Here is a 14,784-nt window from a genome sequence, read left to right on the forward strand (position 1 = left end):
GACCCGTCCTGTGAAGATGCTGCGTCTTTGAAGGCTTGCTTGTTTGTTCGCAGTGCTGGGCATGAACCTGATTTCACACATCATAGGCAAGCATTGAAGGCTTAACTGCATGCTCCGGTCCTGGGTGTGCGTGCATGCATGGTTTGTGAGTGCATGGGTGTCCATGGGTGCGTGGGTACACGTGTGTTCCTGTGTGTTCACATGCATGTGTGTACACGCGTGTGTGCATATGCAGGTATTATATGTGGGGGTTGGAGGCAGCCTCAGGTGCTGTTCCTTGGGAGATGTTCACGTTATTTTTGAGACAGTATCTCTCATTGGGACCTGGGGCTTCCTGATTAGGTTATGCTGGCTGGCAAGCGGCTCCCAGGCTCCACCTGTCTGCCATCTTCTTTACCGACATGACTGTAAGCCTTGCTGCCGCTCCGGTCCAGTCTCTCAGGACCAGGAGGATGCGTCATGTGGAAGGAGTAGGTCTCCCTTCCCTTCCCTTCCCTTCCCTTCCCTCTCTGTCTCTCTCTCTCTCTCTCCCCCCTCTCTCTCTCCCTCTCTCCCTCTCTCCCGTTTTGAGATAGGGTTTCCCTGTATCGCCTGACTGCTCTGGAAGTTTGCTCTATAGACTAGTCTGCCCTCTTGAAACCTGCCGAGTGCTGGCATTAAAGGCATGTGTCACCAGACCCAGCTCAAGACAGGTCCTTGAAAAATGTTTTAATGGCATTTTAAAAACACATAAGAAGACAGACCTGGCCCAGGTGCACTTGGTGGAGATAGTATTGAAGGGGAAACTGTGAGTGTTCAGGCTCTGTCTTGCTCAGCGCTGGGCTCAAGGCCCCAGACCCACAGTGTGCACCGTGTGTGCTACAACGACGTCATCGCCTGGCTAGGGCAGGATGGGGAGAGGAGTCATCATCGTCCCAGACCTGTGATTGCATCTGACTGCTTGTGGTGATTCCTGTGGGACCTAGTGTTTAAGGCCGCCATCTTGAAAGGCTTGGCCTATCAGATGTGCCTTCTTCCCTACTGTGGTGATTCCAGGTGAGCGCCAGCATCTGCCTGAACCAGGGCAGAGGTGAGGCACAGGCCGAGCAAGGTCAGCCAAGCTTTTCCTCCTGGTTGGGTAATGGGTTTCTTCTTCATGTCTGTGTTGTGGGGGCCACATCCTCATGTCTGTCTGTGGTCCTGTCTGCTGGGGTAGGAGGACAGCTCAGGGTTGGGTCTATGAAGGAGAAAGAGGGAGGGGACTGCTAGCTCTTCTAGCCCCGCTGGCCACACTCACCTGTCATACTCAGAAATGGATCTGACGAGACACCTCTGCATAGGAGCCATGCTTTGAGATACTGACAGTGAGACCCTCAGCTCCTTTCTGACAGCTGGAAGCACCCACCCCTTATCCCCTGAACCCCATGGGAAGACAAGTCAGTGTGCACACAACCCCGAGCGCACTCGCAGGAAACAGCAGCCAGTTAAACACTGCTCTGCTGTAAATGGGGCTCCGTTCTTTGTGTGGGCTTTTGAGGCAGGAGGGGAGTGGTGCAGGTCTTTCAGGAAGCTACTGACTCCAGCCCTCCACACCGTCTCCTGCGCCTGGACAATAAGGCTGTTGAAGATGGACAGTGTCAGTCGTTTGGCGTGCTTGTGATCTCATAGTGCTCAGATGAAGAGCCTGGGTGTCAGACCTGAGGGTCTGAGGCCCTAGGACGAGCCCACACATGGAGTCAGACGGTGCCTCCCAACTTAGCGGTCACTGGAAACTCTGGGACTGTCCCCTTGCTGTCCCTCTGAATCATCTGTGGGCACCAGGGCAGAGGTCATTAGCCGCTGGCTTGGGAGGCTCAGAGTGTCCCATGGAAAGTGTCCCTGCCAAGCTGGGCGCCTCACGGTTTCCTCTGTGGAGGGCTGGACAGCAGACTGGGAAACGTCCCGATTTATTTCAGTAAGCTTACAGCCAGCCCCTCCCTTCCTCCTGGTTTGTAGTTGTTTGTTTGAACTTGAGACTTCCTGAAGCCTGGAAGGTGTTTCTGCCCGGAGCGGCTCCCTGACATTTGCAGCTCTGTCCACACAGCCCCTGTCTAAGGAAGGAAGCGACCAGGACCCACGCACAGATGGGCGGGCTCAGCCATTCTCCCTTGGTCTCCAGCAGCGGAGGCATCCTGCACCCTCAGCCTCTGCCTGCGAGAAGGGCTGCAGGTGTGGCTCCTCTCCTCTGGCTTAGGGACTGAGGGAAGGCTGGGAACCAGGAGGCCGTTTGACCCCATTCTTTCTCATGACTTGGTAAAACTCAAGGTCACTGGGACGTCAGCACCTGTTTCTCGTGACGGCTCAGCACCCAGGTGTGTCCTGCAGGTCGCTGGTGCCTCCACAGCTTCTGACTGCCCTAGTGAAGACCTGTAGGCCGCGGGTACCTCAGGGCTCTTTGGGCTGACAAGTGGTCCTGAGGGGTCACTGGGCCTCTGCATCAGAGATTCAACCGTCAGGAAGGCAACGCAATGGCAGAAAAGGGTGCGTCCCGGGGGGCCGGGCGGCGGTTCTGGTCACTACCAAGGAAGCGTCGGGGAGCACCAGGGCGCCACAAGCCAGGTGAGTCAGGAGGAATGACACCTCCCTGGGGACTTAGGACAGGTGTCCCCTTCCAGAAACTTTCTTGTGATAATTCAACATTTCAAAATATCATGAGCAATACTTGCAGGACCCTTACACATGTCTGGTGACCTTTTGGGTTCAAAGCAAAGATGGTCTGGGTGTGGGTCTGGCTTCATCTGAACTTCCTTTGTCTTCTGGTCTGAGGGCCTGGCTCAGCAGCTGTGGTGGTGCGAGTCCTGGACAGACAGTGAAGACACCGCCATGATGCACTGTCTGGAGGGCCGGTGGGGCTTGCCCCCCCCCCCCCCCGGGCAGAACAGGCCATCCAGGTCCCCAGCAGTCCTATTGTCACGGTGGCTGTGTCCCACCCCCACCCCACTCCCAGTTCAGTTTCTCTTTGGAGCAGCACACTTGCTCGGCCAGTTTGAATTCTCAACCTCAGACTAATGTTTTACACATTAACATCCAGAGAAGTGGGGGCGTTCCAGTCGCTGGAGCTGGGCACGTGCCTTGAGGCTGAGTTCTGGTCCTGCCAGAGAACCCAAGACTCTGTCTCCAGGAGCCTGGGAATACAGGTGTTGCCAGGGAATCCGGGGCTGCAGTGGTCTCTGACCTCAGGCTCCTGTAGCATCCTTAGGGTGTCAGCCATAATCGCTGAACTCTACTATGTCCCACTGTGGACATAAAGGACCAGCGCCTCCTGGTGTCCATCTTAGATTTGCATGTGCTGGGGGAAGGATAAGCAGTCCACTAGGAGCTAGCCTGTTAGCAGCTCCGGCTGCAAAGGAAGGGCAGCCATTTGGGGGTCCATGATCTAAAATTCATCTACCTTCCACCCCAGGATTCATCTCCTGAGGATGCCTCATGAACCAGCATGGGCATAGCAGGGTAGAAGGGAGAGAGCCCTTGCCCTCCTGTGTGGGTACGGAAAGTATCCTTAACACGGTGGGCGAGGCCATGCCCTGCTAGATGGGCACAGATAACCTGGGTTGAGGTGCCAGGACCCTAGGCACCCTATCAAATCCTCTGACATCTGCCCAGCACAGTGCCAGGGAAGGGCAGGACTGGAGTGTGACAAAGGACAAGCTAATCCTAGCACTGTGAGGCGCATCCCGGGGCGATCAGTGCCCTCCTGCCAGCAGCCCCCGCAGGCCCTGAACATGGATGTGAGGAGACTCTCCAATCATTCCCTCACAATACGGGGTGTCCTGGGCCACGCGTGAGATTACTCAAATGTCACTCACTGGTTTGCCTGTTGAGGGTGCTGATGTCCGTTTTGGGGTGCCGTCCTGGCTCTGCCTCCCCATCTGTGTCTCAGTGGAGTCTGTCTGATGAGCTCCCTCTGGTGCAAGCGCATCTTAGACAGGTGCAGCTCAGCGCAGTCAGTCAGTCAGTGCAGTTGCTGCAGAGCGGTCGCTCTGGCAGGTGCTGCAGGAGCAGTTGCGGCTCACTGCGTGCAACTCAGGTCTACTGCAGTTCAAACAGCCAAGAGCTTGCTTGTCCATGCTGAGCGCCTGTGCAGGCAGTAAACCCTGGAGTCCAGTTTTCCGTGTGTCATGGCTGTTTGGAACATGGAGCCTTTCTCTTTTTTTATTTTATTTTATTTTATTTATTTTTTTGAGACAGGGTTTCTCTTTAGTCCTGGCTGTCCTGGAACTCACTCTGTAGACGAGGCTGGCCTCGAACTCAGAAATCTGCCTGCCTCTGCCTTCCAAGGGCTGGGATTAAAGGTGTGCGCCACCACTGCCCGCCACCACTGCCCGCCACTTGGAGCCTTCCTAAGGCCTTGCAGCCATCTTCTTATGTATCATCAGAGGTGAAGTCGTGGCTAGTGATGTTGACACAGAGTTAGAGTTATGAGAAAGGGCAGGTGACAGGGACGCCACGTCGTGACAAAGGGTGAAGACAGGCGAGGGGCGGGCTGTCTGGACTGGCGAGGGAGATGGGCAGAGCGGCCGTTCTCTTCACAGAAGTCCATGGGGGATTTACTGCTGATTCGTAGGGCGTTTCACGTGTGCATGGCAACCCTGGACCACGGCAGACCTGATGGATTCTAAACCGGAAGACCAAGGCACTCAGAGGGGAGGGGCCAGAGACGCAGGTGCCCACCTCGGGAGCATGGCTGCCCGGAGGCCGCCTGTGCCGAGGGCAGCCACCCCATTAAGGCACTGTGGAGCCCTCCTTAGTTGACACTCCTTGATGAATACTGAAACAATGAAGAAGTCTTAAGCACCATACAATGGAGGGGACACAGGGGCAGCAGAGTTCTGGGACCGGACACTACAGTTTTGGGCTGGGGAAGAGTCTCACTTGCCTTTTGATGCTGACTAGACTCCCTTGTCTGGGTGTGGCGCTACCCTTCACAAGCTCAGCAAGTCAGCTGAGGCCCCATCTGTACACTCTATTCCCTAAAGCCCCCATGCTGGGCTGCCACGGTGGCCCAGACCCGACCCAGGGCAGACCACGTGAGAGCCTCTGTCAGTTAACGTCACCCATCACCTGGGTAGTGAGTGCTGATGACAACATATAGCAGCCTGGGTGGGTGTGACCTCCTGCAGCTTCTCTGCGCTGCCAGGCCCTATCTGGCCTCCCCCACCCCATCCACATCCCTCTGCCCTCCTTCCCCACTCACATATCCATCCATGGTGTGCTGCTCTACACACCGTCATGCACAGACCCTCGGGCACTGCCGCTGTTTCTACTGGGCCAGGCACCAACAACACTCAGTCTCAAGGTAGATCATGAGTCAGAGCCAGCCTCCACAGCCTTCCCTGTGGTAAATGATAGTGTGAGAAAGTATGGCTGAAGGTTATAATTTCCTGATAAAGCAGAAGTGGAGTGCCATCAGTTTATCCAGGAGTAGAGGTCCATCTCCTGGCCGTCAGCCTTCATGGAGTCCCTGGGAAGCAGGGCCCAAGAGCACAGTGGTGTGTCTCCCCCCCCCTCCCCCCCCCCCCCCGCAGTGGTGTGTCCCGCCCCAGTGGTGTGTCCCCCCGAAAACCCGTCTTATTAGGAATCCAGACAGTCTCTCTGTAAAAACATGTTTGAGGTTGGCACAGACAGTTTTAAACAGTGCCAGAACTAATTAAAGGGAGCAGATAAAGGCCTGCGAAGATGGTTCAGCTGCCTAAGACCGGAGTGTGGATTTCCAGAACCCATGGAAAAGCCAGGCAGGCCTGGCAGCTGCCTGTAATCCCAGCACCTGGGATCCCAGCAGCAAAACAAACAAGACAAAACCAAACACAAACAAACACAACCAAAGACTGGATGCATCAGTGAGTCCTGTGGGCAGAACCGTCAGACACAGTGGCCCTGCCTCTCAGTGTAGCAAGAGACCCAGCCTCCATAAACAAATGGAGACTAGCAGAAGAAGTGTCCTGTGCCCACCTGTGGCCTCTGAGTGCACCTGCAAGGACACAGGGACACGTGCACACGTGCACACCATACGTGCAAAGGGTACTTCAAAGGTTTTTGGGGCGCTAGGGTTATGCTGATCACGTTTGAGCTTCTGGGCAGCGCAGCTCAAGGTGAGACACGGACATAAAGTCAGGTGTGAAGGAAAGTTGTTCTGCAAAGGATTTCGGGAGAATCCTTCTCTTCAGCAGTTTACACACATTTGTAAGAATTCTCAGGAGATACCATGTTTGGAATTTTTTTTCTTTCTTTAAGAAAATCAGCACTCTTAGGTTGATGTTCCACAACAGCCAGCTAGGAATAGTAAAACTTCTATGTTCAGGAGGATTCCATCTAGGGTCACGCTATGGTTACAGTGTTGCTGTCCAGGAGAGCCCCCCCCACCCCCCCACCCCCGCAGGCTAGGACCACGCATGTCCCGCTGGCTGCTGTGAGACAGGTGACCTTCCTACACCAGATGCACAGGCCCCTGAGCTGAAGCTCTTCCTGGCTCAGGCCAGGGCTCGCCATGTTTGTAGAAAACAGACATATTATTGAAAGCGGGGAACATCCAGTGAGGCTAGACCACTGGTGTGATGGTCCTGCCCATGGACTATTCAAAACAGGAACATTCAGTATGAGGCTAGACCACTTGTACAAAGGTGCTGCCCATGAGCATTGATAGCCACACTCCTGGTTTCCATGCCTCAGAAGTTAGAGCCAGCAGAAGGGCGTGGCCATCCTGCTCTAACTCTAAAGCAAGAAGCTTGCAGAGGGCTGGGAGGTGGGAGGAGCCTCCTGTTTGATTTATCGGGCTTTTGTTCACAGGGGAAACACTGGTGAGAGACATTTCCTCACCGTGCTCCTAGGACTTGTTTGTAAGAAGGCGCTTCCTGCTCTGAGGAAATGTGGGGATTGTTATCATTTTTAAATTTCAGGCAGCTTGGTTGAAGGTAGTAATTTTGTGATAACTAGATATGGATGCTGTGGGTTTAGCCTGAGGCTGGGAAGGGCCTCTGACCAGCTTCTGACTTCCCCAGGCCACTGGCCACCATTTGGCCTAGACTGAGGCCAGTGCCAGTCTGGAGAGGCCCCCAAACCCCAGCCTACCTGTGCTGGGGTCCCTGCAGGCTGTCTTTGGGGTCTCTGGGGGGATCCCAGTCTCTGTGGGGTCCCTATGGGGTGCCTGTGGAGTCTGTTCTCTTGAGGAATGTGGATAGTAACATCTAGAACCTCCCCAGGCCCTGCTCTGCCCACTGTGAGAATGTGCTCACCTTGGGGAAACAGGTGTCCTTGACATCCAAGTGGTGGGGCTTGCCAGTCACTAGATTTGAACTCTGTAAGTAGTGGGGACCTCCATGTGTTCTGCTGGTTAGGTTCAGGAGTTTGTCCTTGCCTAGATGCCTGGGCAGAGGGGTGGGTTTTCCGACTGCCCCTCTGTCCACTGAAGCCTCATCTACTTCTTCCGGTCCTGACCCTAGAGGAGTAGATTGGCTGTGTGAGCACGCCAGATGGGGGCTATGCTTTGTATACCACGCCTCTAATATTAAGTGAAAGGCTGGGGAAAGGAAGGGACCCTTTAGACAGACAGACAGACCACACACACACACACACACACACACACACACACACACCTCTGTCTGTTCCTTTTCCTATAAGGACCGAGGGAGGCTCTAGCTGATGCTGCAGCCTCCTCTTTGGACCACCAAGGAGCCCTCTGACCTGCTGGGCCTGCTCTGTTGAGCCTTCTCGCCCCCCTGGCCTGGGAACGGTAACTCTTTTTTGCCCATCACTGTAAGTGGAGGTTGTTCCCAGTTGAGTCCCCGTGCCTCTCGCTGGTGAGAATGATTTGATTGTTCTTTCCCCCAAGCTGCTTGCAGGCGGCTTCAGCCTAGAGTCCCTGTGTAAACACGCATGGTGGAGTGAGGAGGGGATGTTAGTCTTGTGAGAGCAATTACCTTAGAGTGCTCCATCCTGGTTAATGATGAAGTGAGAGTGACTCTTGGACACCCCTGCGGCCTGGTGCGTGCAGTCAAGTGCCCCGGGTGCCTGGGCGGCGGGCACATGCAGGGTGGCCATGGCACACAGGCGTCCTGTCTGGATTTCTGTGGCGGAAATGAAACTCTACTACATGTACTCGGAGTGGTGCTCCTGGCTGCACTCGTCTGCTGAGGGTGAGTCCTGGGCTCCTCCGAGGGAGTGGGTACACGGTGCAGCCTGGGTGCTGCGTGGCTGTATTTCGTTGATGAGACAAGTGGTCTCCTCCGTTCCTGTGTCCCCTTTGGACCTGAGGCCACTAGGGTGGGACCTGGGAAGCACACGTGTTCCCACCCGGTGGTTGTCAGTGGATTATTTTGCGGCCTTGGCTACCAAGAGTAAACAACAGTCTCGGGCTGGCAAGAGCAGGAACTCCTACATGCCACCATGCTGCTGTTGTGATTGCTCTCTGGGGAGCTGCAGACCCCCAGAGCATCGTCAGAGCATCCAGAGGGGCCTCTGAGCCTTGAGGTCAGCACCCCGCAGTGAGCACCACTTTTGATTTCTTCTGACCTGATCCCATCTTGTCGGTGTGATGTGGGCCCGGGATCTTTGAAGGTTGGAGGACTGGCCCATGGCTGGCATTTGACAGAGTTTATTGTTGCATGCAGTGCAACAGCTGAGACAGTGGAGAGGGGTTGTTGCTAGAGAACGCTGCTCAGGTCCCGAATGTGCGGGAAGTGTCTCTGTGGACAGTAAGAGAGAAGGCTCTGCAGAGATGGCCTCTCAATCTTGTGCACACTCACCCTGCCGCCAGCGCTTTTCTGTGTATTTTGTGGCTCTAGCCACAGTTCCTAAGAGGATAGGAGGGTGTTCAAGATGCTACTGTGGCTACAGTGGCACTCACAGGAGAGGCTCAGTGGGGCATTTGCTCAGGAGTGCAAGCCAACCACATCGCAAGCCCCTGGTGATGTGGGGAATCAGCCAGGACAGCTGACTCAAGAACGGAGGGTGGGGTGGGGTGGGGGCTTGGAAGGGTTGAGAATGATGGTATGGATGAGGTGTCACACTCGGTACCACTGCCCAAAGGGACATCTGTGTTGGGACTGGGGCTCTGTGGAAGGGGCCCGTACACCAACCAGCGCAACTGTGAAGTTTCATCTGTTTACAAAATAGGAATGCCCTTTCCTTCTGGAAAGCTGAGGCTGGGAAGTGGTGGTCTCTGTGGATAGAACTCTAAGTTGTGTGAACAAGCCCAGGTTTTGACCCAGAAATCTTGGTGTGTGACAGAGACCACCATGGGTCTATGATGTGAGATTACCTTAGCAACCACCCTTGGGGTCTTGAGAGTCTGTGGATGGTGGGGCACCAGAGGCCAACGGTGTCAAAAGCAGAGGCTGGGCCATGGGCATGATGTCTGCTCAGAGTGTACAGATCACAGTGTGCCAACACCCTCACGGAGCTGTCCTGCTGCTGCGGGGACACTCACAGAGGGATGTGCTGCCACCCAGGGTCCCTGAAGCATGGAGTTCCTTCAGAGTTTCCCAGGAACAGTGTCCCAGCCAGCGGTTGTCAACCTTCCTAATGCTGTGACTCTCAATACAGTTCCTCATGTTGTGGTGACCCCCAACCATAACATCATTTTTGTTGCTACCTCATAACTGTAACTTTGTTTGAAATATGATATAAATATCTGTTTTCCAATGGACTTAGGCAACCACTGTGGAAAGGGCCATTTGACCCTCAAAGGGACCACAACCCAGAGTTTGAGAATCGCTGGTCTAAGCTGACAGGATGGAGTAGGAGGTGCAGGCCTGGCTGCCTGTGGCCCCTGATGTGGCGGCAGGGACTTTGGAACATGACCAGGTTCCCTCCTGTCTGCATGGGTCACCAGGGATGCTTAGCACAGGGCTGTCCCTGCTCCCATCTTCTCTCTGTGTTTCTATGAAGTCCAACTTCCCCTGTGGTTCCCGGTGCTCGAATGGCAATAAAGCCCACAGTGCCACCTCAGTGCCAATAAAGCAGTGCCACCTCAGAGCAGGGCCGCCTCAGAGCAGGGCCCCCTCAGAGCAGGGCCGCCTCAGAGCAGGGCCGCCTCAGAGCAGGGCCGCCTCAGAGCAGGGCCCCCTCAGAGCAGGGCCCCCTCAGAGCAGGGCCCCCTCAGAGCAGGGCCGCCTCAGAGCAGGGCCGCCTCAGAGCAGGGCCCCCTCAGAGCAGGGCCCCCTCAGAGCAGGGCCCCCTCAGAGCAGGGCCGCCTCAGAGCAGGGCCGCCTCAGAGCAGGGCCCCCTCAGAGCAGGGTAAAGCCTGCTTGCTTGCCCTCTTACCCGGCTACTGGGAGTGAAGCCTGAGTCAGAAGCCTAAGGGGAACTGAAACTGTCCTGCTGCTGCCTGGCAGAGCCCTCCCAAACCCTGAAAACTTAGCTCCTCCTCCCAAGGATTGCAAGGAAGGGCTGAGGAGAGGACCCACAGCCCGAAGACACTGCCAGCCCATCCAAGGGCTAGTCAGCACCCACCCTAACCTGGGTGTGCACTGCATTTGGTGTTCTCGTTGTGATGCAGATGATGAGACCTGAGGCCTTTAGGCTAGCTTGCCCATCCTGGTCTGGTGAGGCAGAGGAGGGGGTTGGGTTATTCACAGAAGTGCATAGAAACTAGAAAGTGAGTTGAACCCTGGGCTCCTAGGCCTCTTTCCCCCCCCCCCCCCCCCCCCCGTCTCCAGGACTAGGGAGGGGCAGGTGAGATGCCTAAGTATATCTGGTCAGAAGAAGTGTCCTACCCCATCACTATAGAGCCAGTCTCTGAACCACCACGGTTGACTTGAGAGAAGGAATAGATCAACTGGTAGCCAAAGTGGGACAAAAATCACCAACTAACCTGAGCCTTTTGCAGACCTTGGTGAGCTTGCGAGGCATGGGAAATCACTTTGCTGGTTCTGTGTCTGCAGAGAGCTAAGGGGGTGTGGCAGGGCTGGGGGAGCTTCCCCCACCACCTAGCATGTGGCCACGGCACTCCAGCACATTAGGTGGCTGTCCTTGACTCGAGAAGTTCACTGTGACTCAGAGCAAATGCGGCAGGATTCAGTAATAGATATTTGCTGTTTGCCATGTGGGCACAGTCGCTTCTGGGCTCTGTTTACATTCTCTGTCTACTGTGTTTGTTTTTTCTAATATATGGCAAGAAAATATTGCTAAGATCAGCCTTAAGGGAGTCCACCTGACACCATAGAACACGTACCTCCCACGTGTGAGAGCCCAGGAGGGCACGTGATGGGGCAGTCACGCCATGCTCTGGTGCCCGGGTAGAGCCAGGCTTCTCCTTTACGACTTTCTCTCACTGTGTGAAGCACCTCAACGTGTGCACACGTGGCACTCTTACCCAGGAAGGCATACTGATACCCAGGTCCTGTCCTCACTCCACTCTGTCAGTTTTAGGAACTGAATTTACTCCCAAACGGTGAGAGCGGACGTCTTGTGCTGCCGTCAGCCCCACTGGGGACCATGAACTGTGAGCTCTGAGGGAGAGCTGTCTTTAAGGAAGTCTGGCTTTTCAAGGACAGAACGTAAAGAGCCGGGGTTATAGTCCTATTTAAATTGTTTACCTGAGCCTGACTTAACTGTGTTGATAAGTGGTGTCTATCATGAGACCCAAGCCAAACACTAGGCAGAGTTGGGGGATCCTGTGGAAGAGGACAGGAGGGATTGTAGGAGCCAGAGAGTCAGGGACACCACAAGAAAACTCAGAGTCAACTAACCTGGGCTCACGGGGGCCCACAGAGACTGAGCCACCAGACAGACGGCATGCAGGGGACAGAAGGCATGCAGGGGACAGACCTGGCCCTTGGCACATAGGTAACAGTTCTGAAGCTTGTATAAAATGCTCCTAATGCAGGGGCAGGGGCAGGGGCAGGGGCAGGGGCAGGGGCAGGGGCAGGGGCAGTCTGCCTGCCTTTGGATCCCTTCCCCCTGACTGGACTGCTTTGTCCCTTTTGGAGCCCTGACTGGGCTCCTTGTCTAGCCACAGTAGGAACTAGGCCACATATCTAGTCTACTGCAACCTGATAGGCCTGAGTAGGTCGACATCCGTGGGAGTCCTCCCCTTTTCTGAGGAGAAAGGGAGGAAGGATGAGGAGGGGAGGGGCCTGGGAGGAGTGCACAGAGGGGAAGTTTCAATTGGGATGTAAAGTAATTTAATTAATAAATAAAGAGTAAAGAGCCAGTAATAAAACCAGCAAGAAAGTTTATCCCCCCCCCCCCCAACTCACTTGGTATAGAAATGATACACCACCAGATGGCATTGCACAGGAAATGATGGCCGTCCTGTGAAGAGCTTCTAGGCTGGGCCATTATCACAGCTATCTGGAAGGGGCCTCGTTCACATAGGAAGAGAATCTGAGGGACAACCTGTGTGATGATGAGCTAAGAGGGAGAAAATTGACACAGCTTCCCCAGCCCAGGTGGTGCTCTGCTTTGCCTGTTTGTCCGTTTAGTCACTGACTTATCCACTTGGGGCCTCTGGCCTTACGCTGTGTACCCAGCAGGACCACACTGTGGTGCCATCCAGCCCATGGGCATAGCTCCTTATTAAAATCTCTCCCTTTGTCTCTCCAGTAGCATTTAAACCATTTCCTCAAACAGGTTGTCGCCTTCTCCTAAAAGACATTTGTCCGCATTTACTGGGGACCATGACGCCCCAGCATTTACTGGGGACCATGACGCCCCAGCATTTACTGGGGACTATGACGCCCCAGGACCGTGTCAGACCCTTGTGTCTCTTGCTTCTGCAAGGTCAGGACTGGGCGTGAGATGTGCACGGTCCAGTGCAGGCCACGGCAGGGGCACTTTCTGTGCTGAGCTGCTGTCCGTCCACGGCTGTGCACTGCTGCTTCTCTGCTGACTTTCTAGACGTTTTCAGAGACTCAACCCTCTTCATCGATGAAGGACTGGGGTCCTTGGGCGCCAGGGCAAATGCTGGAAGCCAGTGCACCCTTCGGGAGGCTGAGTGCTGGACCAGTGGCCGAGCCTGAGGAAGTGGCTTGGGTCATGGGTCCCAGTGGGTCACCCCACATAATGAACAATGACAAGTGTTTTAGAGGGAGGGGCACACAACCCCCCACACACCCCATTTCGAAGCTATTGAACCAGACTCTCAAGTCCCCCAGGACTGATTGAGGTTCGTATTTGAGCACTGCTCTGTAGTGAAGATGTGAGTAGCCTTAAGAGAACACACTCACTTAGAGAGGAACCGAGAATAAAAATGGAATTTAATATATATATATATATATATATATATATATATATGATTACTTTTATGTATGTGACTGGTTTGCCTGCATGTATGCCTTGCTGATTGTGCAGTCCCTGCAGACATGCCTGGTGTCTGCAGAGGCCGGAAGAGGGTCTCCTGGAACTGGAGCACTGGCTGGTTGTGAGCCCTGCATGGGTGCCGACAATTGAGCCCGAGTTCTCTAAGAAGCAGACAGTACTCTTAACTGCTGTGCCATCTTTTCAGCCCCAGTAAAAATGGAATTTTTAAAAACACTGTTCTTCTCCAGCTGGCCACGAGGGTCTGTGATGTCGACCCCTGCACCCCCCTTCCCGTTAGTCCTACTATTATTTACTGAGTTCTCTATGCGCATGCACCCATGCAGGAGCCTGCCCTTTCACCTCCTGGCCCCTCCTCAATCCCCTGTGCCAGTTCTTTCCTGCCCTCCGCCTGCTTTCCCTCCTGCTGCCTGGCCCTCTTCCTGTTCAGAACCTCTGTCTCTTCCGTCCCTGCCCACCAGCCTTGCCACTGCTCACTCCACCCTCCTGCTCTAGACCTTCTGGCCCTCCCGCCATCCCTTTCTTCCTCCCGCCCCCATGTGCCAGACAATGGAACCAAAGCCAGCTAGCACCCGCTCCGTGGCTTTCCTTGCACACATCGTGGTTATTTTCAGTGTGCACACAGCTTCCCATGTTCCGTCTTCTGCCACCAGCATCCTCTCCCCTTAACCCTTCCACCACGGGTGCAGATCTGAGTAGCCTCGGGCAGCACGGGATCCAGGCTTCCATCCACCTGCCCACAGCCTTCCACACAGGGCGGTTGTGTTTCTGTCTGCACAGCCCAGCTCCGTTGGCCTCAAATCCTGGGCCTCGCCCTCCCTTCTGCCACCCCCACGAAACTTCAGCACAGACCTTCAGACACACCCTGGCAGCTGGGTGCACCCGATCAGCTCCCAGGTATATCCAGGCAGCCACAGGAAGCTGGCCCTACTGGGTCGTGACCTGTAGCCAGGGCCACTCCCACAGGGCTGCTGAGCCACTGGGCTGTCTCCCACTTCACTTACCCTGCCACGGCAGCTGTGAGTCCTGCAGGACCATGGACTCCATCATGTCCTGAGTGGGGAGACCCCGGCAGAGCAGCTCCCCACTTCTCATCAGCCCGGAGTCTGGAGTGCCCTTCAGTAGCCTCAGGTGGGTCCTGGGACTCAGACCCCCTGGTCCTTCAGGGGACTTAGGGGACTTCTGTGAACCAACCTGAATTCTGGCTCCTGTGACTACAAGTGAGTCTCAGCTTCTGGGCTTGGGACGGGGACAGGTTTAGGGATATAGAATCTGATGGCACTGTCTAGGGAGTTTTGTCTGACACCTGAGCAGAGGTATCCCCCTGTCCCACCCCTGTTGTTCCCGTAGCCACAGTGTCTGGTGTGCCAGGAGCATCCTGGAAGACAGACATGGATGGCCACACCCTCTGAGTCCCAGCTCCTCTGGCCTTTTATTTGACTTAGGTCCCACCTGTGTTTGCTTTCCAAGATGCGTATCTGCCCGCAGCTGCCAGCCTCACTGGATGGCTTG

At 55.1% G+C, this 14,784-nt stretch overlaps 1 protein-coding gene across 6 annotated transcripts in view; it reads left to right on the forward strand.

The window, feature by feature from the left end:
- Mcf2l (MCF.2 cell line derived transforming sequence like) overlaps positions 1–14,784 on the forward strand; it is a 147,239-nt gene that overhangs the window by 53,581 nt on the left and 78,874 nt on the right. The window contains exon 1 of one of the 6 annotated variants that reach the window (XM_052162327.1): positions 2,148–2,577. The exons of the other annotated variants lie outside the window; for them this stretch is intronic. Within the exon in view, the coding sequence (XP_052018287.1) occupies positions 2,487–2,577 (91 nt within the window). The 5' untranslated portion in view covers positions 2,148–2,486. Of the gene's footprint in view, positions 1–2,147; positions 2,578–14,784 lie in introns of those variants that run through there. 6 annotated transcript variants of the gene reach the window in all.

This window comes from Apodemus sylvaticus, chromosome 18, assembly GCF_947179515.1.
Source record: "Apodemus sylvaticus chromosome 18, mApoSyl1.1, whole genome shotgun sequence".
NCBI classification, from domain to species: Eukaryota; Metazoa; Chordata; class Mammalia; order Rodentia; family Muridae; genus Apodemus; species Apodemus sylvaticus.